This window comes from Hibiscus syriacus, unplaced genomic scaffold, assembly GCF_006381635.1.
Source record: "Hibiscus syriacus cultivar Baekdansim isolate YM2019G1 unplaced genomic scaffold, ASM638163v2 tig00110065_pilon, whole genome shotgun sequence".
Lineage (NCBI taxonomy): Eukaryota > Viridiplantae > Streptophyta > Magnoliopsida > Malvales > Malvaceae > Hibiscus > Hibiscus syriacus.
The window spans coordinates 2,192,379-2,218,164 of NW_024062585.1; the positions used below are offsets into that span (position 1 = coordinate 2,192,379).

At 33.6% G+C, this 25,786-nt stretch overlaps 2 protein-coding genes across 2 annotated transcripts; both read right to left on the reverse strand.

Moving 5' to 3' along the window:
• Positions 1–858: 858 nt before the first annotated feature.
• On the reverse strand, positions 859–2,217 carry LOC120214457 (40S ribosomal protein S14-like). Its single transcript, XM_039212344.1, has 6 exons — positions 2,081–2,217; positions 1,595–1,714; positions 1,469–1,514; positions 1,242–1,327; positions 1,023–1,152; positions 859–926 (listed from the first exon to the last, which is right to left on the reverse strand). The coding sequence occupies exons 1-6, from the start codon at positions 2,081–2,083 to the stop codon at positions 859–861; spliced, it is 453 nt and encodes a 150-aa protein (XP_039068275.1). The 5' UTR covers positions 2,084–2,217.
• Positions 2,218–3,374: 1,157 nt separating this feature from the next.
• On the reverse strand, positions 3,375–7,879 carry LOC120214525. The gene is made up of 9 exons (XM_039212409.1): positions 7,473–7,879; positions 6,968–7,390; positions 6,744–6,894; positions 6,404–6,645; positions 5,374–6,311; positions 4,955–5,286; positions 4,562–4,819; positions 4,269–4,474; positions 3,375–4,194 (listed from the first exon to the last, which is right to left on the reverse strand). Exons 1-9 carry the CDS (start codon positions 7,731–7,733, stop codon positions 3,481–3,483), a joined length of 3,525 nt encoding a protein of 1,174 aa, XP_039068340.1. The 5' UTR covers positions 7,734–7,879; the 3' UTR covers positions 3,375–3,480.
• Between the last annotated feature and the right edge of the window lie 17,907 nt (positions 7,880–25,786).

The window sequence follows — 25,786 nt, forward strand, 5'->3', positions numbered from 1 at the left end:
GTTTATTCGTGATTACCAACTTTAATTTAGTGTTTGTTGATACTTTTTTTTACTAAGTTCTTCAAACAAGAATAGGGTAGTAGACAATTTAGGTATAAGTTATCAACCAATGGCAGCTAGTCAGATCCAAGAGGCAGCCTTTACTAGGAAAGTGTCGTGTATTATTTCATAACCTTGATGACCAGTAGGAAAGTGAAAAGACTAGGGAAGAAAACATGATGAGACTTGTTGCTTTGAAGAACTCGGCCGTGAAATATGGTCCATTAATGTACCTAACCGTCAATTAGGTATTAAACACACTCTTTGAAATATTCTACATTATCTAAAATGTAGAGGAGAATCATTTTCACCAACTATATATACAAATTGATTTTAATGTGCCATGCCAGCTTTTCTTAATATAAGTTGACAACAATGACAGTAATGAAAGTAATTTGTATTACAAATTTTAAAGATTTAGTGATTGTATTACAAGTTTTAGAAGTTTAGAGACCAACACACATACATCTTATAATATAACATCACTTGGATTTGTACATATTGGAGATAGAAAACGATTATCTTACAAGTCCCATATGAAATCCATTAACAATATATACGGCATCAAACATATGCGGGGAATTCTTATCTGCAATAAGACTGGAGAAGGAAAAGGAAAATCAAAATCATTATAAGCTTAAATTAAAAGAGTTCCAACAGCTTGTGTGTAAATTACCATCAGAATACATTACAGAACTGATGTGCAACAATAGAAAACAACAAAACATGCTTTAATCTAAACCAAAAATGTTTAAACCAGAAACCACAAGCATATCATAGCAACAGCAGCAGCAATGATAATAGATCGGAAGCAACGAATCACAGCCTTCTTCCTCGCCTACCACCCTTTCTACGAGTACTGTCGGTGGGAATGGGGGTAACATCCTCTGAGGTCAAAAGGTTGCAAATCAATTTACAATAGTAGAAATGAATAGACATGATGAAAACTCAAGAAACCGATGAATAAGAGAAAAAAAATATACCTATGCGTCCAATTTTCATGCCTGATCGAGCAAGGGCTCTAAGTGCCGACTGTGCACCAGGACCAGGCGTCTTAGTCTTGTTCCCTCCTGTTGCTCTTAGCTTTATATGAAGGGCAGTAATACCCAACTCCTACAATATAACAAACAACTATGAAATAAGTTCACACCGCGCAAAAACCATGTGGTGTGCTACAAGTCAGAGGGATTGAGCGATAAGACCTTGCAGCGTTGGGAAACATCTTGGGCCGCAAGCATGGCAGCATATGGAGAGGACTCATCTCTATCAGCCTTCACCTTCATACCACCTAATTTGAAAAATCAAAGGAATAAGTTCGAAAATTACTATTCATGGGAATTATTCAAACCTCAGATATGAATATTGACATACGCTGCAACATTAATGGACACACCAAAAAGCATATTCGAAAGATAATCATAAACCATACCAGTAATGCGAACCATTGTTTCTCTTCCAGACAAATCAGTCACATGCTGCAAATCAAATGACAGGATGTTACACAGAATGAACGACAAGAAAAAAATCAATGTAAAAAGTGTGGGTTATCGCTTACAATAAATGTGTCGTTAAACGAAGCAAAAATGTGAGCCACTCCAAAAACATACTCGCCCTCTCGAACAGCAGGTCCAAGGGTAGTAGCCTCCTCCTTGGGCTCCCTAACCTTTCTCCTTGACTAGAAAATACCACAAAATCATTGAGTAAATCAGTTACCTTAGAATCTCCTATTGCAAAATAAACCCTAAAAAGGAAGCCCCCAAGGCTCCATTTGAACCTAAATATCACCGCCAACATAGAATGCAAGGTTAAATCTAACCTAATAAGTAAATGGCTCCAACTTCAACTTTTCCATTTCAAGACCAACACACAGAATTGCACATATGATAATATAATTTGATTCAGTTTTTCAAGCAAAAAATCATGATAAAATTCAGGGAAAAGTAAACAAAACCAACCTAGAAAAAGATGCAATTTTTCTGAGATGCCAAACAGAATTGATCGTATGATGGAGAACACAAATAGATGAAAACGAGAGACTTACCATGGCTTCCGCGAAACGAAGAAGTGGTGAGAGACTAGGGTTTTGTGGGAGCTTAATCTGATGATTTGGCCTCCGACGACTCAAGCTTTCAAAGACATGCACAACAACGGCTGCTACTACTTTATAACTAGGTTTAACAATAACCCTAAACCTTAAATGACGAAAAAGACCTTGTATTTATCTTATATTTTGCATTCATGAGAGAACAATAGAATTTGGAATAAATATATGGGTAAACTACAAATTTAGTACTTTAACTACCACTTTTGTTCCATTTTGATCAATCAACTCTTTGTTTTCCCAAAACCATAAATAACATTGCTATTTGATTTCATTTTGATAATCAATTGTTAAAAAAAAAACAGAATTACTAATATGATTTGTTTATTTCTTTTAATAATGACGTGATATTACCTAATGATGGTACGTCGATACCACCATTATTCTTTTTAACGACCGATGATTAAAATGAAATCAAAACTGAACGCTAAATGTGATTTTGAAAAAATAGTTCGGTAACCAAAACAAAACAAAAGTAAGAATTGTGATACTAAATTATAGTTTGCTCTAAATATAATTTCTATTTTATTAAAGAAATTAGATATATTACGAATAAATAATAAATTCAATGAAAATAAACCCTATTAGATCTAATCATTATTATTTTATCTATTAATTTTAATACATTAATTATCATTATACATAAAGAGATAAGATTCAGTTACACAATGCAAAATTAAATAGCTTGATATTGATTTATAATCTTTAGATAAATAAAAACAAACAACTGAGATTAATAGTTTAAAATGAAAAAATATTTATTGAAAAAAACAAAAAAATAATTTTAGTTATCTATTTACACTTATTTAATGATCCTAAATTAATGTAAATTAATAAAAAATAAATAAATTCATGTAAAATTATTTTTTCTTTTATCTCATGTAAAACTTTTTTTATTAAGTTAAAGTGATTACAAAGTATTATATGTTATAAATACTCTTAGTTATTTGACAATGAACACTCAATCACCCTACTACAACTGCTGATGTTTGAACTCATGACTCCAAGGAACAACAACGAGGTAAGTTGGTTCGTGCCTCTCGTGTAATACTTTTGAAAATAAACATACAACTACTGCTTAACAAAGGGACCTGTGTGGTACTTTTACCCACGAAAAAGTTACAAATTGTTTCTTTCGAGGGGAAAATTACAAAGTGAAGGACTTGTGTCGTATTTCTATCCATGAAAAAAAATATACAAAATTAACATTCAAGATGTAAGATTTGATCCAACGCTCTTTCGTACCGAAGCCTATATCTGGCGCCTTGGACCACTCGGCCAAACTGTCTTAGTTAAGGCATTGTTTATTTTAAAACTATTAAAGCTAGAAACTCAATAAATCATAAGACAGAAACTAAAAAGAAAGCTAATAAAGCAACAAAAATCAATGTTAAAAACCAACAACTTTGAGACCCTCCGTAGCCTTGGTAAGGATCTGCCATCCATTCCAAGGCTTCTTTACCGTATTTCTTTCCCTCCGAAATCCTCACAACATTTTCCCCTTCTTCACATAACCTTATGTGAGACAATATGTGAGGGAAAACTTCTTTAAAAGACTCTTCACCGATCAACAAATCCGAATGTCCATATCCATCCACAACCACCCTTTCATGTCTGAACCCTGGTTGATGCATCTTCACATAGTTGTTTGCTAGAAAAGTGGTCTCCGGGGTCACCAGAAGACTTCGTCCCCCGGAGACGTATAACGTCGAGACCGCCATTCTCTCCGGATGAATCAAATACGAGTTGTTTCCGTTACTATCCACGATGAACCCTGACTTGCAGATTTTCCTCAGGTGAGGGAATGCTGCCAAGGGGATGTTTGTTGTGCTTTGCTTGTTTAACCAATGGTGCATTGTTGGGGTGACGTTTTGATGCCAGAATGCATTGCCAAATATGCCGGAAAAGACCTCGCATTCATCGCAAGTGCACCTTTCGTACCTTGGTAGCCAACGGGCTATCGCTATTAGGAGCCGATGTCTTAAACTGGCCTTTGATCTTGATGTCTCTAACAGTGGCAGAATCTTGTTCTCGCCTAGCAATGCCATTGAAATCTGCAGGTTGACTTGATTTAGATGGAAGCGTGAGGGTCAAGAAATATCGAATTGACATTAAAAGGGAAACTCACCGGGATCAAAGGGAGCCACATTTTGACAGTGGCTAAAGTAGTCACCTTGAAGAACATCGAAGAGTTGGTGCAACACAACGAAGCGATCTGAGTTGGAGAGATGTGTCCCCCCAAGAGAGCTATGTGAATGGACAATCCACCAACACAGTGCGCAACCACATGTACCTTTATGTTCGAACAGTGGAATTCTCGTATCTTGTCGATTACTGCAAATTAAATGCAGCAAGAAATCATTGAGATGTGTGAGTAAGTGATTATTACATCTACAGCTTTTTTTCAAATCTTTTTCGTACCAGAAGGTATATCATATCTTCCAATGTCTTCAATGGTGAAGTTGTTCGAGGGAAGTGATACGTGCAGTCGCGATTGAAGTAGCCATACTTCACGCCCTTCTGCCAGTAAAGTCCTAATTAAATCGTTCGGTTCCGTTGGCAGAAAGAAACTCTCAGTGGAATGGCCATTAAGTAGAAGAATTGGTTGCTTTTCTTCCTTGAGGTTCCATTTACTTTGATCACAGCTCCACTGCAGGCAACTGATGTTACATCCATCTTCTGCATCATATAGAGTAAGCAATCAAAATTACAACTTATAAACATGTTCATAGAAATGCTTAAATAAATCAAACAGCCAAAGATAACTGGATTATAACTTGTAAGGATCTTTAACAGGTTCGGACTCGTGCATACCTGTTTTTAACCGATGGAAAGTACTCTCTGGATAAGAAGAATAGTCGGAAGAATCGGTCAGGTACTCTTTGTTACTTTGATATGGTATCTGTAAAACATAGGTTCTAAGGAGATTCGATGAGAAAAGATCGATAAATCTTCCTTTTACGTTTCCTTCAAGACTAAATAGGCTTTTCAGTAGATCCATCATGGAAATTCTAAGCTCCCCTTTTAAGTTCAACCCTTCTTCCCCAGCAACCCTTTTGAATGTCACATACAATGTTGTTGTCTCGTTCCAAGAATTAAGTGCAAAAGGAAAAGGATTCATTATCTTCTTTCCCTCAAGGACATATCTGCATTTAGTCAATTAAACTTACAGAAATTTTCTAGGTAAAGAAAAAGGAGAATTTAGAGGAATGCAAATGGATGCCTTGTTGTACCTTGACCCGGAAGAAGCGGCAAGGAGAAGGCGGTAGTGAAAATACCGTGTGTAAGGGGTTCGGCAATCTACTTCAAACATGTCTACTTCCCCATCTATAATATGCATCTTATCCTTCTCTATTGCTCTGAAGACAAGGTAACCTCCAACTTTCCCTTTTAAAGTTTGATGAGTTTTTCTCGTAAACCTACTCGAAACATCGTTGTTGTTCCGGTTCTGCAAGTTTATCTTCATTATCAGAGAAGCTGTGCATGGCATACCCCCAATATAGCCTCTCATTGTTTCTTTGACAGATGCGTATGATGTCTCTTTGCTCTTCAAATTATCGTGTGTTTCTTTATATGGATTGTGATCTACCACTTTAGAAACAAAATCTGTGCAGTTTTGACTATTGTACTTGAGAATATCCTTCACAATGTGCTTACTAACATGCTCAGCGGCTGTTGCAATAGTAAGGCACGGGTTTACGCCAACCGAGCATGGAATTAGAGAAGCGTCACAAACATAGAGACCTTGATGCACTAGACCAGGAGCCTCTGGATCGAAAACCTTACCATTTGGGCTACAAACACCATTCGAGAAGTCTGAAGATGCATTGCAGCCACCTAGAAGATGTACCGACGTGCTTCGGTACTTGGCCATGAAGAGAATTCCCCCTAGTTTCTTGGTAGTCCTTTGGAAGGCCTCAACTTTTCTTGGAAGCAAAGGGTCATGGGGTGGATTAAAGCAAATTTTATTGGTTTCCTGTTCGAATGTGATATTCCCATCACCCTTGTCATGCCCCATTGCATTGAGCACCATTGCTTGGCTTGACTTAGAACCTATGAGATGTTTCAGCTTATCAATAACACCATGAAAGAACCAGTAACCAGTCGGCCATCCGAATGTTGTGATCCCTTTAAACAAGATGTAAGGATAAGCAGTAGGAAGTACTGCACTCTGCACCAAAACAAAAATGTGTAAACAAATGATCCTACAATCCTGTAGTACATTCTTGCAAGTTAAGTTTCTATCGATGGAAATATTCGAACCTGAATTGTGAAACCCAATGAAGAAGTGTAAGATGAAGAGATCGACGGTCCAGGCCTTGCTTGAATAGGTATCTTGGATAGTTGCTTTCCATCTAATCCATAGGCATTCAAAGGTCCTGAGCTTCCAGCAAGATAAGCAACATTATTACCATTACAACTGAATCCGGAACCAAGTGCATCTGAAAGTTTTAATCCTCTCATCTGTGATTTGAAAAGTATTGCAGCCGTGCCGAAAACTCCCGCTGTCGGACATGAAATCAAAGTTACCCTTAAGATTTTGCAAAACAGAAGTTTGAAGTTATTTCATATATATTCAGGTTTCACTATTACTGCTTCATACCTGACAGGATCACGAAATCAGCTTTTATGTAATCGATCTCGTTTAAGTACACAAACCACCTTCGTCCACGGATTTCATCGTCTCGGCCTGATTCGAATGGATTCTTAATGACATACTGAACTCCACACTCTGTCTTGATAATACATCCTGCCTGCAAAACAGATTGAATAAATGAAACGAGCCTGGTAACTCAAAGAAATTGTATCAAGTTAAAGAGAATATGCCTGAGTTGCTGATTCAAGATAATTTTTGTCTGTAGAATTCTTGGCATTATAAGGACAACCAGCAAGACAATTTCCGCAGGCTATGCAGGTATCCAAATTTTGATGCTTCGGTGATCTGGATGACGACTCTTCGAGATCGAAATTCATGCTGAACTTCAATGAATCTCGAACGATTCCTTCGACGTCTCCCACACCGATTTCTTCCATAACTTTAGCAACAGGGAACTGGATTGGAGCACTTTGTATTCTCAACATGGAAGCAGCAGAAGCTTGACAACTATCCCAGTCCCTTTCCCATTCCTTCGGCCACTTCGAATTTCTTCGAGTACGAACCGGAGTTGGCAGCATTACTCCGGCGTTTACTAGTGAACCACCACCAAGTCCACAAGCCACTGCTGCCAGTGAATCATTTTGTACATAAACCTATAATTCCATGTATACTATATTTAAAAGAACCCTTCATAGTAAGGACACATAAAATTATGTTGTGTGGAAGGAGATTGACCTGAAACAAAGCATCCCTTGGACCAAAGCTGACACCTAAGTTGTGATTCTCCATCCTTGTAGTTGACATCAACCCGAAACTGTCTGTAGGAAAATCCTTAGCTTCCCATTTTCGGCCCTTCTCGACCAGACATACCTTGACTCCCGCCTCGGACAACCGACAAGCGGCGACCGAACCACCGTATCCCGACCCCACAACAACAGCATCGTATCCATCTTCCCTGTCGAACATCGTTTGCTTTGAATCTATTGGTTTCTCCATTTCAGCTTATTAAGGGCTGTTATCCTGTTACAGAAACAATGAAAAATAATAAAGACGGTAATCAAGGAATCAACTACCCTTATATAACAATCTACTTTGAGGAAGTTGAAGTTTTTTTTTTCTTTTTTCTTCTAATTTTTAGAGTACTTTTGTCGATTGGTTGGAAATGTAAAACATACATATCCATCAAAGGAAGACCAAGATTACTTATTAAATACGATGCCAAACAAAGTCAGAAGCCAAAACCCAATATTGACGTATTCTGCTGCTTCCCCTTTTTAAAAGTAAACCACCAAAGTCAATGACATCAATAAGTAAGGAATTGCATTTATTAATAATCTTTTAACTACTCCATTATTATTATTATTATTATAAGGAAAAACTACTCCAGAAACCACTTAACTTTGTCGCTGAATCGTTTATACCATTGAACATTTAATTTTATCGATTATAACACTACACTTTAATTTTCGTTTCAATTATATCACTGTATCGTTAATAATTTAACGGCATAGTGACTTTGACGTGGTTGACGGCTGTCAACGTAGACACCACATCGAAACGACGACGTTTCTATGCAGCTATTTTGATACTCAAAACGTATCAAAACAACCACTAAGTTAACTTAATTAACAATTTAACAGATCATTGTTATAATTGAAGTGAAAATCAAAATTCCGTATTAAATTTGGTAAAGTTAAAAGTTTAGTACTATAACTGAATCGGGAATCAAAGTCAAATTTTGATGAAAATAAAATTTTAGTAATACATAATTGATGATAAATAAATTTTACTCTGAATCTGAATTTAAAATCGAATAAAATAAATCATACAGAACATGGAGTAAATTTTAATAAAAATATACGAAATAATTAAAATATTACATGACATTAAAAGTAATATGAACACTACATGAATATAAAGCATATATTTTTTTTTAAACTGACAGAATTCAACAAAGTTATTCTTTAATAAAAAGTCTATTTGTTTATTTTTTATTTTTACAGAAGTTATAGTTTGAATAGGATAACTTATAACCTAAAAATCCTAATTATTTATTATGATTAGTATTGTATGATAAAGTCTTGGTATGCTGCACTAACCTTGGGCTGGTTTCAAAGTTTTAGAATTATCATATTTTTTGTTATATGGTTTATGATTTTTACAGAAACTCAAATTTGAATAGGATAACTTCCATCCTAAAAAAACCTATTTATTTATTATAAATAATATTATATGATTTATCTATAATGTTTTTCAAAATATTTTTGAAGTCAAATTGGACCAGACAGCAACGCAGAAAAAAAAATACTTTTCAAAGTATTTTTGAAGTCAAAAATAATTTTTTGAACAATAAACAAAGGAGAATATATGATTTTTCAACTTGTGAATTGATTTTCAAAAGCTAAAATTTATAGGATTTGACTTTTCCAAAAATAATTTTGAACAGAACTTTTTTATTTGTCCTCACTAATTCTTTTATATTTTCAAAATATATATTTATTTATTTTAAAACATTTTTGTGATAGCAACTCAAAATAATTAAATTTTAAATCAATTTGTAATATCCTAATCTGATTTGGTTAAAATATGCATATTACATATAATAATTCCGAAAACTACATAAGAAATGTACATACACAATAAATATATTGAACTTTATATGTATAATAAAATAGCTATAAAATATTAAACACAATAATAATATAAATTATAGGTAACAAAGAAATATTATATATGTTAGAACCGAAATCATAATAAATATGAAAAATAACTAAGATCTAATAATGCCAAATCATTAAGAATAAAATACTAGATTTGCATAAGCGTATCTGAATTAATTGATAGATTAAATCTTTGAGTCTTTCTTTGGTTATGATCTTCCAAGAAGATAGGCTTGCTCTTGCTGTAAAAACTATATGGCATAGATAAGAGTAATACAAGTTAACTTATTTCTTGGGGACCACTACCTGTTTATATAAATAAAATATTAGGTCAATCTTTTAAGTATTTATAATTTTTCCTCTCATCAAATTATAAATACAATTTATGGTATCTACACTTTGATTCCGTGACAATTTAATACATATAACACATGTGACATAATTGGCCACTTAATTTTGTATCATATTGTATTTGTACATTATACATATGTGCCCAAAATATAGATTTTACTCCAACAATTTAAATATACTATAAATTATAAATATAAAAAAATACTATATAAGACATGATGGATGCAAATGAAACATGAATGACTAAATTAACCATAATGAAAATTGAAGACAACGAAATAAATTGCATAAGGAAATAAATAATTAGAATAAAATAAATATACATTAAAGGCTGAAATAATAAAAATGCATAAACTAAACGTGAGATTAAATTGAAGTAAAGAAAAATACAAGACAAAAATAAAAATTGTGAAAATTAAATATGCATAAAAATAAAGATGAAATCGAAATAAAATAAAATGTGAATGCTGAAATTAAATAAAGTGGAACTAAATAGAACCAAAATAAAATAATATAAAAATGATGAGACCCATATGGTAATTAATGCAAAAGAATCCAAAAAATATTAATCTTCCCCATTATATTTAGGTTCTATTTAGTTTAGGGGGTTTTGATTCATGAAAAAGTTCTTTATCAAGGGGAATAATATTTTTAAATTGTATTCTCACGTTTGGTTCATAAAAATTTATTACCAGGGAATAATCTTTTCCCAATAATTGCATTTTGGTTAAAATGGTGTGAATGTCATTACCTCAAATTCTTGATATTAGACAATTTCTACTACTTTGGACAAAAATACCCCTAGACTAATGAATTCTTTTTATAATGATCCTTCTCAATTCTTATTTTTTGCACTTTACACAAAATCACAAACATAATAATAATATACAAATAATAATTTAGTAAAATATTAATAAAATTTGAGTATTTAAAATTATTTTATATTTTTAATATTCAATATATTAATTATTTTAGTTTTATGAGGTGAAAATAATATTATTGTAAAAAATATAATTATTTAAATAATATTTAACTTTAAGTTATTAAAAAATATATCTTATATATTAAAAATAATAACTTTGTAATCTGATAGCAAGGATGCTATTGTCGTGCTTCAGTGCCAGCCCAGAGTTAATGGTATTTCTATGATGGCACCACATATTCACGATCTTGTCGGGCGCGAATGATGTCTTTAGTTTAATTATGTCCCCCCGGAAAGTAATCGAGTTGCTTAAGGTTTGACGCGCTTGGCCTGAAATCTCTCTGCAGATGTTCAACGGTACTTAGAGCTGCCAGTAGAAGATTTGAGTCATGTTAATATGGATGCCAATGGCATGGGGAATAATTAAGAGTCAAGCTCTTCCCACTATATTAAAAAATAATATCTATGTCTCACTAAAAAATGATCATTTTCCTCTTCCCTTTATAGATCAAATGATTAATAGATTAACTAGGAAAACTCATTACTGTTGCCTTGATGGTTTTTCAGTTTTTTTCCATATCCAGTAGCGCCATAAGACCAAGAAAAAAATGACTTTTACCTATCCATTCAGTACATTTGCATATCGGAGGATGCCAGTTGACCTTTGCAACGCACCAGCTACTTTCCAAAAATGTATGCTGAGTATTTTTTCTGACTATGTGGAGAAGGGCTCGAAGTCTTCATGGATGACTTCACGGTATATGATAATTCTTTTAATGAATGTCTTGATAATTTAATTAATGTGCTTAAGAGATGCTTATAATTTAATCTTGTCTAGAACTATGAAAAATGTCATTTTACGGTTGGCAAGGGATTAATTATGGGACATATTGTTTCGTCTAATGGAATTGCCGTTGATAAAGCCAAGACCGATATTATACGCTCATTACCTTACCCCACAACTATGAGAGAGATTCGTTCTTTTCTCGGCCATTCTAGTTTCTACCAAAAATTTATTAAAGATTTTTTAAATTTGGTGTGGCCGTTGTGTGATCTGTTATAAAAAGATAAAGTCTTCGACTTTAATCCTTAGTGCAAAGAATCGTTCGATGTACTTAAAAAAAGTTAATCACGACACTAATCGTTAAGGCACCAAATTGGGAATATGATTTTGAGTTTATGTGTGATGCATCAGATACAAGCGTTGGAGCCATTATTGGACAAAGAATCGGCAAAGAATCACATGTTATCACCTACATTTCATGAACTTTGGATTCGACTTAGAGAAATTACTCCACAACATAAAAAAATTATTCTCTATTATCTTTGCCTTAGACAAATTTAGATCTTATTTACTTAGAACTAAAGTAATTGTTTTTTCTGACCATACAACTTTAAAGTACATGATGATAAAAAAGGAGGTGAAATCGAGGATTATCTTATAGATCCTTATTTTACAAGAATTTAATTTAGAAATTAAATACAAAAAGAGATTGAGAACTTAGTTGTAGATCATTTGAGATGCATTCCACTTTCTTTAACCTATCCACCGCTTCGAGAAGAGTTCCTAGAGGAACATTTGATGTTGGAATAGAAGATGGTTTCATGGTTCGCATATATGGTAAATTATATGGTCTTAAGTAAATTACCCTTAGACTTGCCTAGATCTAAAATTAATCTACTAAAGTGTGAGTCCCAATATTATATTTGGGATGATCCTTATTTATGGAGGCATTGCTTGGATGAGGTAATTAGGTGATGCATCGCCAATGAAGAGGTAAATTCTACATTGAATTTCTGTCATTCTTATGAATGTGGTGGTCACTTTGGACTGAAGTGAACTTCCCATAAAATTTTGGAATGTGGTTTCTTTTGGCCTACTTTATTTCGTGACACTTATTTATTTTGTAAATCATGCGAGAAGTGTAAACGTGCAGGGAATTTAAGCCGAATGAATGAATTACCTCAAAATCCGATTCACATATGTGAGATTGTTGATGTGTGGGGAATCAATTACATGGTCCTTTTACTTCTTCATTCGGAAATATTTACATATTTCTTGTTGTAGATTATGTTTCTAAATGGGTAGAAGGTAAGGCTACCGAAATAATGATGCTAGAACTACTATTAACTTTTTGAAGAATTCTATATTTTCTAGGTTCGACACACCACGAGCGATAATAAGCGATCAAAGAACCCACTTCATCAACAAGGTAATTGACGCGCTCCTGAAGAAGTTTGGAGTGGCTCAAAGAATTTCCATTGCTTACTATCGTAGACCAACAGACAAGCGAAAGTATCGAACCGTGAGATTAAAGCAATTCTTGAAAAAATTGTAAGGTCGGATCGTAAAGATTGAAGTCTCAAGCTATCTGACGTATTGTGGGCATATTAGACTGCTTATAAAGGTCCCATTGGAATGTCACCGTATCGACTCATCTTCGGTATGGAAGTTAGACATTCAAGAGTTATAAGAAATCCGAAGGAACGCTTACGGCAATGCCAAGATATTTAAAGAAAAACTAAAAGAATATCATGATCGAAAGTTTTCTTTTAAAATCATTTGTTGTCGACAAAAAATTCTTTTATTTAATTCCAAATTAAAGCTTTTTGTAGGTAAGCTTAGAACAAAGTGGCTCAGACCATTATCGGTGGTTCAAATATTCCCTTAGGGCGCGGTCGAAATTGAAGATGATTCATGTGCTCAGTTTAAAGTTAACTGCCAAATATTGAAGTCGCATTATGCTAACGCTATGGTCTGATTAATTGAAAATATCGAATTTGAGGAGCCTGAGATATAGTAAAACAGGTCATCGAGCTAACGACGTTAAAACTAGCGTTTTATGGGAGGCAACCCATATTTAATTTTATTTGTTTCAATTGTTTTCGATTATTCATTTAATATCGTTCGATATTTTATTTTTATTTTTTAATTTTATAGGAACCTCGTTCCGACCTGAATTTGAAGCAAGATGGAATCAAGAATTATTGGAATCAAAACTGAGAAAATTGCAAAAACTCGACCCTGAGGCGTGAAGACATTCATGCGACAGCAACCAGATTTCTAAGATTTGGTGGTGTGCACCATTTCATTAACGGCGCACTATAGCAAGACCCAATAAAATTTCTTATGGGACCGGTACACCATAGCCAAACCCACCCTAATTTTTCTTCCAATTGCTACATACCCCACACCATTTCCCCCTCAAACCCAAACATTCCCCAATTTTGTTTATTCAGGCACCCAAGCAACCTATCCCTTTTAACTTCTTTTCTTATCACCTTTTAATTTTCAAACCCAATAATTATCCCATTATTTTATTGTTTTAACCAACAAAAAAGAATCCCTTTGTTTTCAAACTCTTCCCTCTTATATCACATGTGAAACTAAAAAAATAAAAAATCCTATTCTCCTTTATAAAGTCGTACGCTGTTCATCTCAATCATCAAGAATTTCTACAGCTTCGTCTTTTCTCCATTGCCAATCGTAGTCACCATTTCAAACCAATGTTGGTTACTTTTCCTTGCATTTTCCATATTTCTTTCCACTAATCTCTTGCTCTTCAACAATGGTGCAAACTAGGAATCAAACCAGCAACCCAACCACCGATCACTCTCGATGGAGGTCACCAGTACTTCAAGGCACCACCCAGTCGTCAAATTGCCAAGCAGGTCGGACTCGCTGGCACAGCAGTCTCCTGCTCCTACAACCATGCTCGCTCTCGCTGCTCGATGTAGTGGGTGTCATGCGTAGCAACCGCGTGTGCGTTCTCCCACCCCATAACCAGTCTAAATGCATGGACCGTCTGCTTTCGCCCTAAACAAGTACTCCTCAGTCGATTTCCTTGTGTCGCCACAAAGCTCTGTCGGTCCATCAAGACCACAGTCGAACCATGCTTCATCATCGGTGACTCGAACATTCTACACGATACCTTTAGGTTCTCACTCTCACTCAATGCTGGATGCTTCTCCATCATTTTCTTCTCACTCGAAAATGCACGAGCCACCTGAGGTAAATTATGACCCAATAGATATTGAACCATTATTAATGTGTTACCCTATTTTGGCTACTCATAAGACTTTCAGAGTGGATTTCCATTCCATTCAATGTACCACCTCAACCGAGTCCTGCATCATCACAGGCTCCCGAGCACTCTTCATCATCTCGGCCAGTTTCCAGGTAGCCCCATGCATTACACTTTGTTGTAAATTCGGATGAACCCGACGAACAAGGTGATGACGCTTTGAATCCTTTCAAAGAGCGAAACTGACGTGGCCGAACTTATTCCATCCTAGGCGAAGAAGTGTTGCAAGGATACCTCAACTTTGATGGTGTTAAGGTGTGGCCATTTTGATAGCATTCGTCACCGTAAGTTTCAGGTTTGCAAGTATATTCCATCTCGCACACTTGACACTTTACATTTACGAGATGTTGTGATGCATTATTTTGATGCTTTGGCTGGACTCCTTACTCCGATATTAGATATGATACTTATTATGAGTTAGTATTAGAGTTTTATGTCACTTTTACTTTTCAATAGCGTTGTGTTGTTTCTATCGATACACCTGATGTTATTTCTTTTAGGTTGATGGGATAATGTTTTTGAATTAAGTTAAATGATTTCAATTTTTAATGGGGTTTGTGACGGATTTCACGGACCATGGTTATCTAACATCTTTACTTGAGATTCCGTAGGATTTCGACAGTGATATGGCTTACGAGACACTTACCAGTTTTGCAGGAGCTAAGCTGATTCTCGTACGAAAAAAGCATGGTACATCCATGGCCTATCTCTCTGTTACATCCACTGATTCATCATATACAACTACTCTTGACATAATGATACTACGTCATGTTTAAGTAAGGTTGAATTATTTTACTTATGGTGTATGCAAACCGACATGAAGGTAAATTTGGTATATTGGTTTGCTCACGACTTTGAGCATGTTGTGTGAACTAACCGTCCCTTGATTCTTGACCCTTATATTATGCATCTAGCTTTTCTTTTATTTCCATTTACCTTTGACACTGTGATTTTTACTTATGCATTTGCTATGGATGCTTTAGATTCTAGATGCTTGGACTCAATGGGACTTCTCACCGGCACTCCCGCTGCCTCACAAATTGTACCTCACGACACCATTACACTTCACCACGAGTGAGTATTCGTGAGGAGGAACGAGCCACCACTTATACCGGTGGTGAGTGCACAACCGTGTGTGCAAGAGGAGATGCAAGGTGTTCAAGATCGCTTTGCTTCCATCGAGACCAATCTTGTTGAGATCCTTTCCTACCTTTGTCTGGGCTCGTCTCAAAGTTGCCGCAACCACGACCATCACTAAATCAGGGAGTATTCTTTTTCCCTCTCTTCTGCTTTAATTTTGAAATACGTTTTGGGACAAAATATATTAAGTAGGGGGTGGAGGGGAGGATAGGATGCGAATTTCACCTTGATTGTTGGATGGTTGAATTTGAGTTATTTTGATTTTGATATGTTTGAATTGTTTATTGCATATTCTTTATTTACTTGATTGTTTTAATTTTTTTTGAGGAATTTTTAATCTTAGTTTGAATTGAACATTGCATGATGGTTAGTTGGTATAACTAGTGAAATTTTCATGAAATTTTAGACATTCCATGGTTTATTGGTTGAATTGATGACATTGAGCCTATTCTTGTGAGCTTTAAGCCCAATGAGCATACATTTTTCATTCTTGCTCTTTGTTTCTTTGTTTGTATTGAACTAGTTCTAGAACTTGTAGTGTAATGCTTGTAGAGACTAAATGTATGAATTTGGTGTGTTTGTATGATAGAGTCAATTAGGATTAACCCTTTCACTACCCAAAAATGCCCACCCTTTTGTCCCTTGTTGAACCATGTTTGAGCTGATTTTCCGTCTTGTTTGATTTTCACCAATCAAATTAAATCGAAGCCTTTTCTTTCATCGTCTTTCTTTTTCATACCCTTACCGAGACTTAGAATATTTTCATGTGCCACAAAAACAACAGTCGAAACAGGACAAAATGATGAAAAATACTACTAAAAAAATTGTTCGAATAAAAAACAGTTTTGAAAAAAATAATGAACAGTGCAGTGTTTCAAACAACAACAAAAAATAGAAGTAAAAAACAGCCCCTTGTTTGAATAAAAGAGAAAAAATTGGGTTTTTGAATTATTTTACTCTTCTTCCTTGCGCTTCACTATTATTTGTGGATTTTCAATTATTTTATGTTCTTTGTCTTCGCAATTAAACCATTTCTTTTTGGGCTTTTTCCTTACCCATACCTTAGCCACGTTACAATCTTGTTCAAAGGCCTCGTGACTTTTGCATCATATTCATTTTTAAGTAGTGGAGATTGGATTTTATTACAAGCTTATGGTAATGCTTTAACTTGTTTTGGCTTGAGCATTTCTTTGTATTTAAACACTTGAGCAGAATGATTGAATCCCTTATAATGGTATTGAGTTTTTCATCATGAGATTAGTGAACTATTGGAATGTCTTGTTTTTCTTTAACTTATTTCCTAGCTTTTCCACTTGCTTGATTGTTTTCTAGTTTCAATTAATTGCTTTGATTTTGGTTCATTAGATGATTAGAGTATGATTTGAATTAGAGAATGAAAACTTATAATTTTGGCATATTGATTGAGAAATGCTTGAGGATAAGCATTAGACAAGTGAGGGGGAATTTGACTAGTGTATATTTTGTGCAACATTTTATGCTTAAATACTCATTGGTTGTTCATTTTTATTGCTGATTTTTTCATTTTTACACGATTTCCGTACAGGAAAATGACTTCTGGAAAATGTGCTTAAAAGGCCTGAAAACTGCACTTTTTATTATGGAATCAAGGCTGAAATAGTGGTCATGAAATTGGGCATGAAATGGCAGTTCATCAATAGCTTCTAGAAGGTCCAATCAGCAGTTTCTAGAAGGTCTAGTCAGCAATTCTAGAAGGAGGATGAATAACTTACAAAAGCTTCTTAAATTGCTCCAGTAGTCATAAAGACTTTCTTCGTTCTTTTGTGGATTAAGAGAATGCTCTGCGTAACTCTCTTGCTTTGGCTGCTGGGAAGTACATATCAAGAAAAAAATGTTAACTCATGGATTAACTAAATTTGGAGGTAAATGAAATAGCCATTCCTTATCTAAATCGACTAAGGAAAAAAGGAAAGCTCTAAGTTTTATTTGGTCATTGAAAATCCCCGTGGTTTCATGCTAGAGAAAACCATTTGGAATTCCATCAAGTGTTTGTGAGGATTTTCATTGAGAAGATCGCGAAAGGTGGGAAGAAGATGAATGAGTTATGTCTTCAATTGGAATGGAGTTCTACCCTGAGGAAAGGTTCTACACAACGATGTTTGAGTGGTAGGAGCTGTAACTAGCTCACATATAATTTTTCTACTTCTTTTTCCATCGACATATGATCTTTATTATTTATCTCGGTATATGCATCAATTTCAAAATCTTTCTAGATCTGGATCTGTTTCTGAACTCAGCGCTTGTTCTTCCTATTTTTCCTTTTTTCTTGAAGCGTTAGTGCGTGGATCCTTCATGCTCGTGCTTTGATCTCCTGATCAAAATCTACTAATTCTCCCTGATTATTCTTGGTCATAAATTAAAGACAAAGAACATAAATTAGTAACTTTTCGTTAGTCCCTGACAATGACGCCAATTTAACACGCGTCATTTTTTGCGTCGATCCCATGGAGACTATGGAAACTTCTTGATTTATGGTCGTTTTAATCTCTGAACTAAGAAGTGAGTGGAGTAGTATTTTAGTAAGGTGGGGGATTCGTAGATGAAGGGAATAAAAAAAGTAAAACAATGATGAAGGTTACAAAGGAAATTCAAAAGAAGTAGATTTAAAGAAAAATAAATTGAAATTCAATTAATGAAAAATCACCCTTCTGCTTTCGCTTTGACTCAGTTTCCTCGGATCATCGAAAAAAGTTTTTACTTTGGGATTCATGTCGATTACTTGTCTTTAAGGACCAATCCTTTTGACTATGCTCTGTATACTGAATACCCAAGTGCAACCTTTGATATCGATTTTAGAAATGGATCTAATTAACAACAATGTTGTAGATAAAAAACATATAAGTTCGTAAAAGACTGACTCAAATTATGTTGTTTCAATAATTACTGATTCTGATCTCAGCTTCCGCTTAGCGAACAATTTTGCTAATTGTTTTTCTAGAAGTCGAATATGCTTTCAATAAGTTGGTTCTTCCTCCCACGTATTTAACCATAACAACATCCTGACCAATGTAAATATTTGGTTTTAAAATCGTTTTGATTTTGAAATTAAGCTCTGAAAACTGAGAAATGTATCGAAATTTGTTTAAGTGCTTTTTAATTCTGACGTTGGAATTGAGTCATCACTTTAGCCCTTAGCTAGAAAAAAATTAGCTAAGCATAACAAATGTCATACTTAGTATTAAAAATAAAAACTTAAAAAAATAAACAAAGTAAAAACTAAAAGAAAAAAAAGAAAAGGTTTTGATCAAAATGATCTAAAAATAAATGAAGATATGATTTGATAATTCGATGCCTCGATGCTTGTTTTTGCTCACCCTAAGAGGGTATTTATAGCCTTTAAAAACCCTAAAATAGGCTAAAAATACAAAAGATAATTATTTTGAATTTAAAATCTTAAAATAAAAAGATAATTCCTAAAATATTGAATTTTAAATGCTTGAAATGCTACAACTGTATGTCCTCTTTCTAGAATTGCTGACTGGACCTTTTAGAAGCTGCTGACTGGACTACCACATCAGCCATTTCATGCCCACTATTCCAGTCTATATTCCATAACAAAAGCGCAGTTTTCAGGCCTTTAAGCATATTTTCCAAGTCATTTTCCTGCACAAAAATCATGTAAAAATGCAAAATCAGTAATAATAATGAACAACCAAGGAGTATTTAAGCTTAAAATGTTGGATAAAATAGACAATAGTTGAATTCAGCCTCACTTGTCTAATGCTTGTCCTCAAGCATTTCTAAATGAACATGCCAAAATCATAAGTTACGATTCTTTAATTCACATCATACCCTAATCATCCAATGAACCAAAAACAAAGAAATTAATTGAAACTAAACAGTGAAGCAAGTGGCAAAGGTAGGAAATAAATTCAAGAAAAAAAAGACATTTCAATAGCTCAATAATCTCATGATGCAAAACTCAATACACTCATAAGGGATTCACTCATTCCTCTCAAAGTGTTTAAGGAAAAAGAAACGTTCAAGCAAAAACAAGTTGAAGAATTACCATAAGCTTGTAATGAAATCCAATCTCCACTACTTAAAAATGAATATGATGCAAAAGTCAAGAGATCTTTGAACAATGTTGTAACGTGGCTAAGGTATGGGTAGGTGATAACTCCGTAAAAATGCTACTTTTAAGGCGATTTCACTTAATTTATTGTTTGTCTAAGGGTTCATATAGGTCATTTTAGATTCATATAGTTGCATGTAGATGCATTTGTGGTGGTTGTGTTATTTTTTCTTTGTTAAGGTGCTATATGATGGGAAAGGTATGGTTGGTTAGTGATGTGCAGGAAACAAGGAGCATATGAAAAGCTAAGAAGAATATTGTGGCATCACATGTTGCTGAAGCAGATTGAAATGCCTTCGCATTTCTGGTGCAAAAAAAGAAAAAGAGATATTTTAACAGGAGTACAACTGTCAAAGCACGTGTCTCCTACTGGTAACTACTAAAATGGGGTTTACTACCACCTATGAAGATAAACGTAATGCACAAGGAATGAATTTGGGGGTATGATGAGTATTTTGAGTGCAAAATTACCTAAGAATACCCTTAGATATTTTATTTATAAGGACACATCGCAAGAGAGAGACATTCTTGGGAGAGCTAGGGAAAAATCCATCATCCTCTTCTCCATTTCTCTACCTCCATTATCGTTCCTCTTTCTCCATTTTTTATTGGTGTTCCTCCATTGGTGAAGCTCAAAGGAGTGGCGTAGTATCCGAGAGGAGCTCACGCTATAGTTGTTCGTGGTGGTTTGAGAGAAGTACCAGTCGTGCACACCTAGTGCTTTCTTCTCCAACATTTGTTGCATTGTTAAACCTTGAAACTTTATTTGAGTTGTAAGGTCAAATGAACGATTATTTATACTATATGGTTTGTTTGAATCCCACCATGAACTAAGTTATATTTGGTGAGGTTCATTCGATGGATGTTTGAAACTTTATTTTAATGCTTGATGAATGTTTATCTTTTGTTTTACTTGTTTTGTTTATTTATGCTTCATCTTCTAAGATTGTTGGAGGCATGAGAGTGTCCATTTCTTAGATGAAGACTAGATGTTCGAGAGAAATCTAGTCATTAATTCTTAAGTATTTTAGAGAAACTTAAGTATGATTAACATAAACAATGGGATATAGTTAATCACTATAGCCTAATATCTTAGTACTTGAGAGAGACTAAGTGTAATACCCCAAATATCAGGTCAATGACTTTATTGAAAAGATTTAAAATTGGAGGATTAAATTGAATAAATGAATTTAAAGAGGGTATTTTGGTCCTTTAAGGGGAAATGAATTTAAAATCAATTTTTAATTTAGGGATTTAAGAAGGGGAAAAAGGGGAAGTGAAAGTTAAAATAGTTATTTCTTTTTCTTCTTCTTCTTCTTCTTCTTCTTCTTCTGTGTAAGTGCTCTCCTCCATAGCTAAAGGTAAGGCTTCATTTAGCTAGCTTTTATTTTCGTTTTTGGTTTGTTCTTGAAACATTGAGTATTATAGATGATTAAGGAAGGGTTAAATAAGATTAAAACTAGGAGATGGATGATATATTTGAGATTTAATAAAATGGGTTTTTCAATGATATGTTGATATATGAGTTTTTATTGAAGTTTATTAGTATGTTTGACTTGTCAGAGAAGTAAATAAGAGATTAGAAGCCTTGAATGTGATTAAAAATGTTAGAAAAATGGTATGATTCTTGGTTTGAGATGTTCTTTGCAGATTTTAGATGTTATAAGTAGCTAAATGAAGGAATGTGAGTTGGATAAGTAAATAAGAGTTTAATAGTATTGTTGTAGGTAAAAGTAAGGGAAATTACTAAATTTGTGTAAAAATCGAGCTGAAAAATGGAAAATATGGGTAAAGGTATCGATACTGGAAGAACAATACCGATACTATAGGTTCAAATTTGAAGAATTATGATGAATATATTAATGCTAATGCAATTAGTATCGATACTGATGTGGGTATCGATACTAAAAGGAAGGTATTGATACCATGGATTACAAAAAGAAGAAATGGTATCGATACTAAAAAGTGGTATCGATACCATTATATATAAGTATTGATACCATGATAGGGGTACCGATACTATTGAATCTGGAAACTTTAATATAGGATGAATTTTGATAGAAATTGAATATAGTAGTACTTTTAAGTATTATTAAAAGTATAACTGTTACAGAAGTATACTGACATTTAGTATGATATGTGTACTTATTGGATGCTTGTGTAGATCGTAACCAAGCTCCCGAGTCAATCAAGAAAAAGGGCAAAGATAAAGTTGTCGAAGAGCTGGACATCCTTAAAGCATATTAACGAGTCATACCAGGTGAGTGCATATATGGTAATTATATTGATTGAGATAGAATCAAAATAAATTCACCTCAAATATTTAAATTAATGCATGTTTTGCCTTATATGATATATTTATAATGGGTGTGGAATTGATAATATGAATAATCTTTAGGGTATAAACTGTTCTAAAATAAAAGACTAATAGCCTAGTTGTGCATTTGACAGAAATGTGTCAATCATGCCAATTAGATGAAATGTTAAATACCTTTGAGTAAAAGACTAATTTCCTAGCTGTGCATTTGATAGAAATGTGTCAATCATGCAAGTTAGATGAAAGGTTAAATACCTTTGAGTAAAGATTAATTACCTAGCTGTGCATTTTACAGAAAGGTTAAATACCTTTGAGTAAAAGATTAATTGCCTAACTATGCATTTGGCAGAAAGGTGCCAATAATGCAAGCTAGATGAAAGGTTAAATGCCTTTGGCATGAAAGGATGCCATAAATGAAAATGAATAACAGTGCATTATCAGCATGAAAGGATGTCATAAATGAAAATGCATAACGGTGCATTATAGGCATGAAATGATGCCATAAAAGAAAATATATAACGGTTCATTATCAGCATGAAAGGATGCCATAAATAGAAAATACATAACAATTTATTATCGGCATGAAAAGATGCCATAAATGAAAATGTATAATAGTGCATTATCGACAAGAAAGAATGGCATAAATAAAAATGCATAATGGTGCATTATCGGCATGAAAGGATGTCATAAATAAAAATGCATAACAGTTCAATATAGGCATGAAAGGATGCCATAAATGAAAATGCATAACGGTGAATTATCGCATGAAAGAATGTCATAAATGAAAATGCATAATGGTGCATTATATGCATGAAAGGAATGCCATAAATGAAAATGCATAACGGTGCATTATCGGAATTAAAGGATGCCATAAATAAAAATGAATAACGGTGCATTATAGGCATGAGAGGATGCATAAATGAAAATGCATAATGGTGCATTATCGACATGAAAGGATGCCATAAAAGAAAATGCATAACAATACATTATAGGCATGAAAGGATATCATAAATGAAAATGCTTAATGGTGCGTAATTGGCATGAAAGGATGCCACCAATGAAAATACATAATGGTATCTTAACGGCATATAAGGTGACCTCATGATGATTATAAAAGATAAATGACCATTTGGCACTTTGATGCAAGACATGTAAATTACTTTCTCATTTAACATACATAGAACAAACAAAGAATAATTAGGAAAAATATACAATAGGATAGATATGTTGGGCATACTAAGAATAATTTCGATTAGTGTATGAAAGAAATCTGATTTAACTAAAAAGGATTTATTTGATCTTTAGGGAGTATGCGATTTAATTCGTCATTAAATAGTCATGATATACTTATGTATAAATTGCAGTTTCTTTACAATATTACGTCTCACTAAGTAAATACTTAACGTGTGTTGATTTCACGCGTAGGTAAAAGCAAAGACTAGCCGATTAAGGGGTGTAGTAGCAGCTATCATCAATCTAAGGTTGACTCTCATCAGTAACAATAGGACAATCACGTTTATTTTGAAAATTTTCTGGCATGTAATCGAAATTAAGAAAACTGTTATGTAATGTATTCAAAGTGATAATTTTGATAATATGTTTCAACGACTATTTTATTGTTGTACTAAAATGTCTTGTTCTAAATTTTGAAACAAAATTTTATGGGTTTTACAAATAGGTGAATGTTTTAAAAAGTCATGTGACACCTATGACTTGTGTACGAAAACGTATATGGGAAATGGGTGTTATATTTATTGGTATCAGAGCTATAGGTTTAGCTGATTCTCGGCCAAAATCGAGTTCAAATTGAATTGAGAAAAAGGATTATATGTCATTAAGATTGTCAAAGTTACTGATATGGTGTTAGTTAGAGTGTGATTGATGTCACTCTTATTAACTTGAGTGTTATTATTATGTATGTCCTAATAGATGTTAGAAACTAAGGACAAAGATAAGAAAGTAGATAATATTGAAAAGAATGTCGAGATCAAAATCGACCCAAGAGAAGTTGAATTAGATGAGAATCCAAAGGAGATTTATGAATTTAGTGATGATTCCGAGGTTTCTTCAAGCAAGCTTAAATAATTGAGAAATATTTAAGTGAAAAGTTAAATTGTTTAAATTATTGTTAATGTGAGTAAGAGGAAATGATTAAGTGATAAATACATTGACCGCTAAAAGCTTATAAAAAGATGAGTTATTAGTGGATCAACTGATTATTAGTTTGTTTAAGAATAAATGTTAAGTTTTATGGACCTAATAGAGTTACTTTTAGAAGGTAATTTGTGAAAATGGATTTTCTACTCATTTCATACTTCAATAAATTATTATTTAAAATCGAGATTAATTCTCGAGAACTTGGAAAAGTGTCAAGTTTGTTATGATAGGAAAAAGAGTAAAATTTTGTTACTAGTGTAATTTTAACATTAACATTATCGTGGGAGACTTTGTACTCCCTATGATTAAGAATTTAGAAAAAATATTCTCTTTGAGGCATTAACTCCATTGATTATGCATTCAGTGGAACAAGAGGTACCAAGATTTAAAGAGTTGGGTGGGTGGCCTGGTTTGAAAAGAGCCATAACGAAAATTTTAGCAAATGTTTGACATACTATTAGAGGAAAAGTTGAATATCAAGTATCTTCTAGATTGTTTCAATCAATCTCGATTCATGAATGGAAAATGGATCATGAGAAAAATATTTTCTTTTAGAAGAATTTGCTTGCAATAACATTATTAATCGAACAAAAGATGGTTGTATACGATGCATTATATGGGAGAAAATGTTAAACGCCATTAAATTGGTTTGAGATAGAAGATAGAAATCTAGTTGGACCTGAACTAATGAAAGAAATGGAATATAAAATGAAAGTTACCCAAGATAATTCTTAAGATCACTTCCGAGTGACAAAAGTCTTAAACTGGTGTAAAGAGAAAAGAGATTGAATAACAAGAAGGTGATAAAGTTTTTTTAAAGTATCACCTTAGAAGGAAGTATTGAGGTTTAGACTGAGTTCGAGAATTTTATAACCGTATGATTTTATCAGTTAGCTTTTACCTCCCGAAACGAACAAGACCTATATTGTTTTCATGTGTTGTTACTTATTAATTATTGATCAGATTTGAATTAGGAAAAAAAGCAATACGGATCTGGACTCGAGAATCAAGAAACTGCGTAAAAAACGATTCCTCTCGTTGAAGTGTTGTGGTAAAAGCATAAAGTCTTCAAATTCAAGGATGAATTTTCTTAAGGGGGAGAATTGTAATACCCCAAATATCAGTCAGTGACTTTATTGAAAAGATTTAAAATTATAGGATTAAATTGAATAAATGATAAAGGATAAGAAATGATTTAGAAATAGTGTTTAAGACCAATTAGTAACAATGGAAGAATGAAGAGGGTATTTTGGTTCTTTAAGGGGAAATAATTTAAAATCAATTTTTAATTTAGGGATTTAAG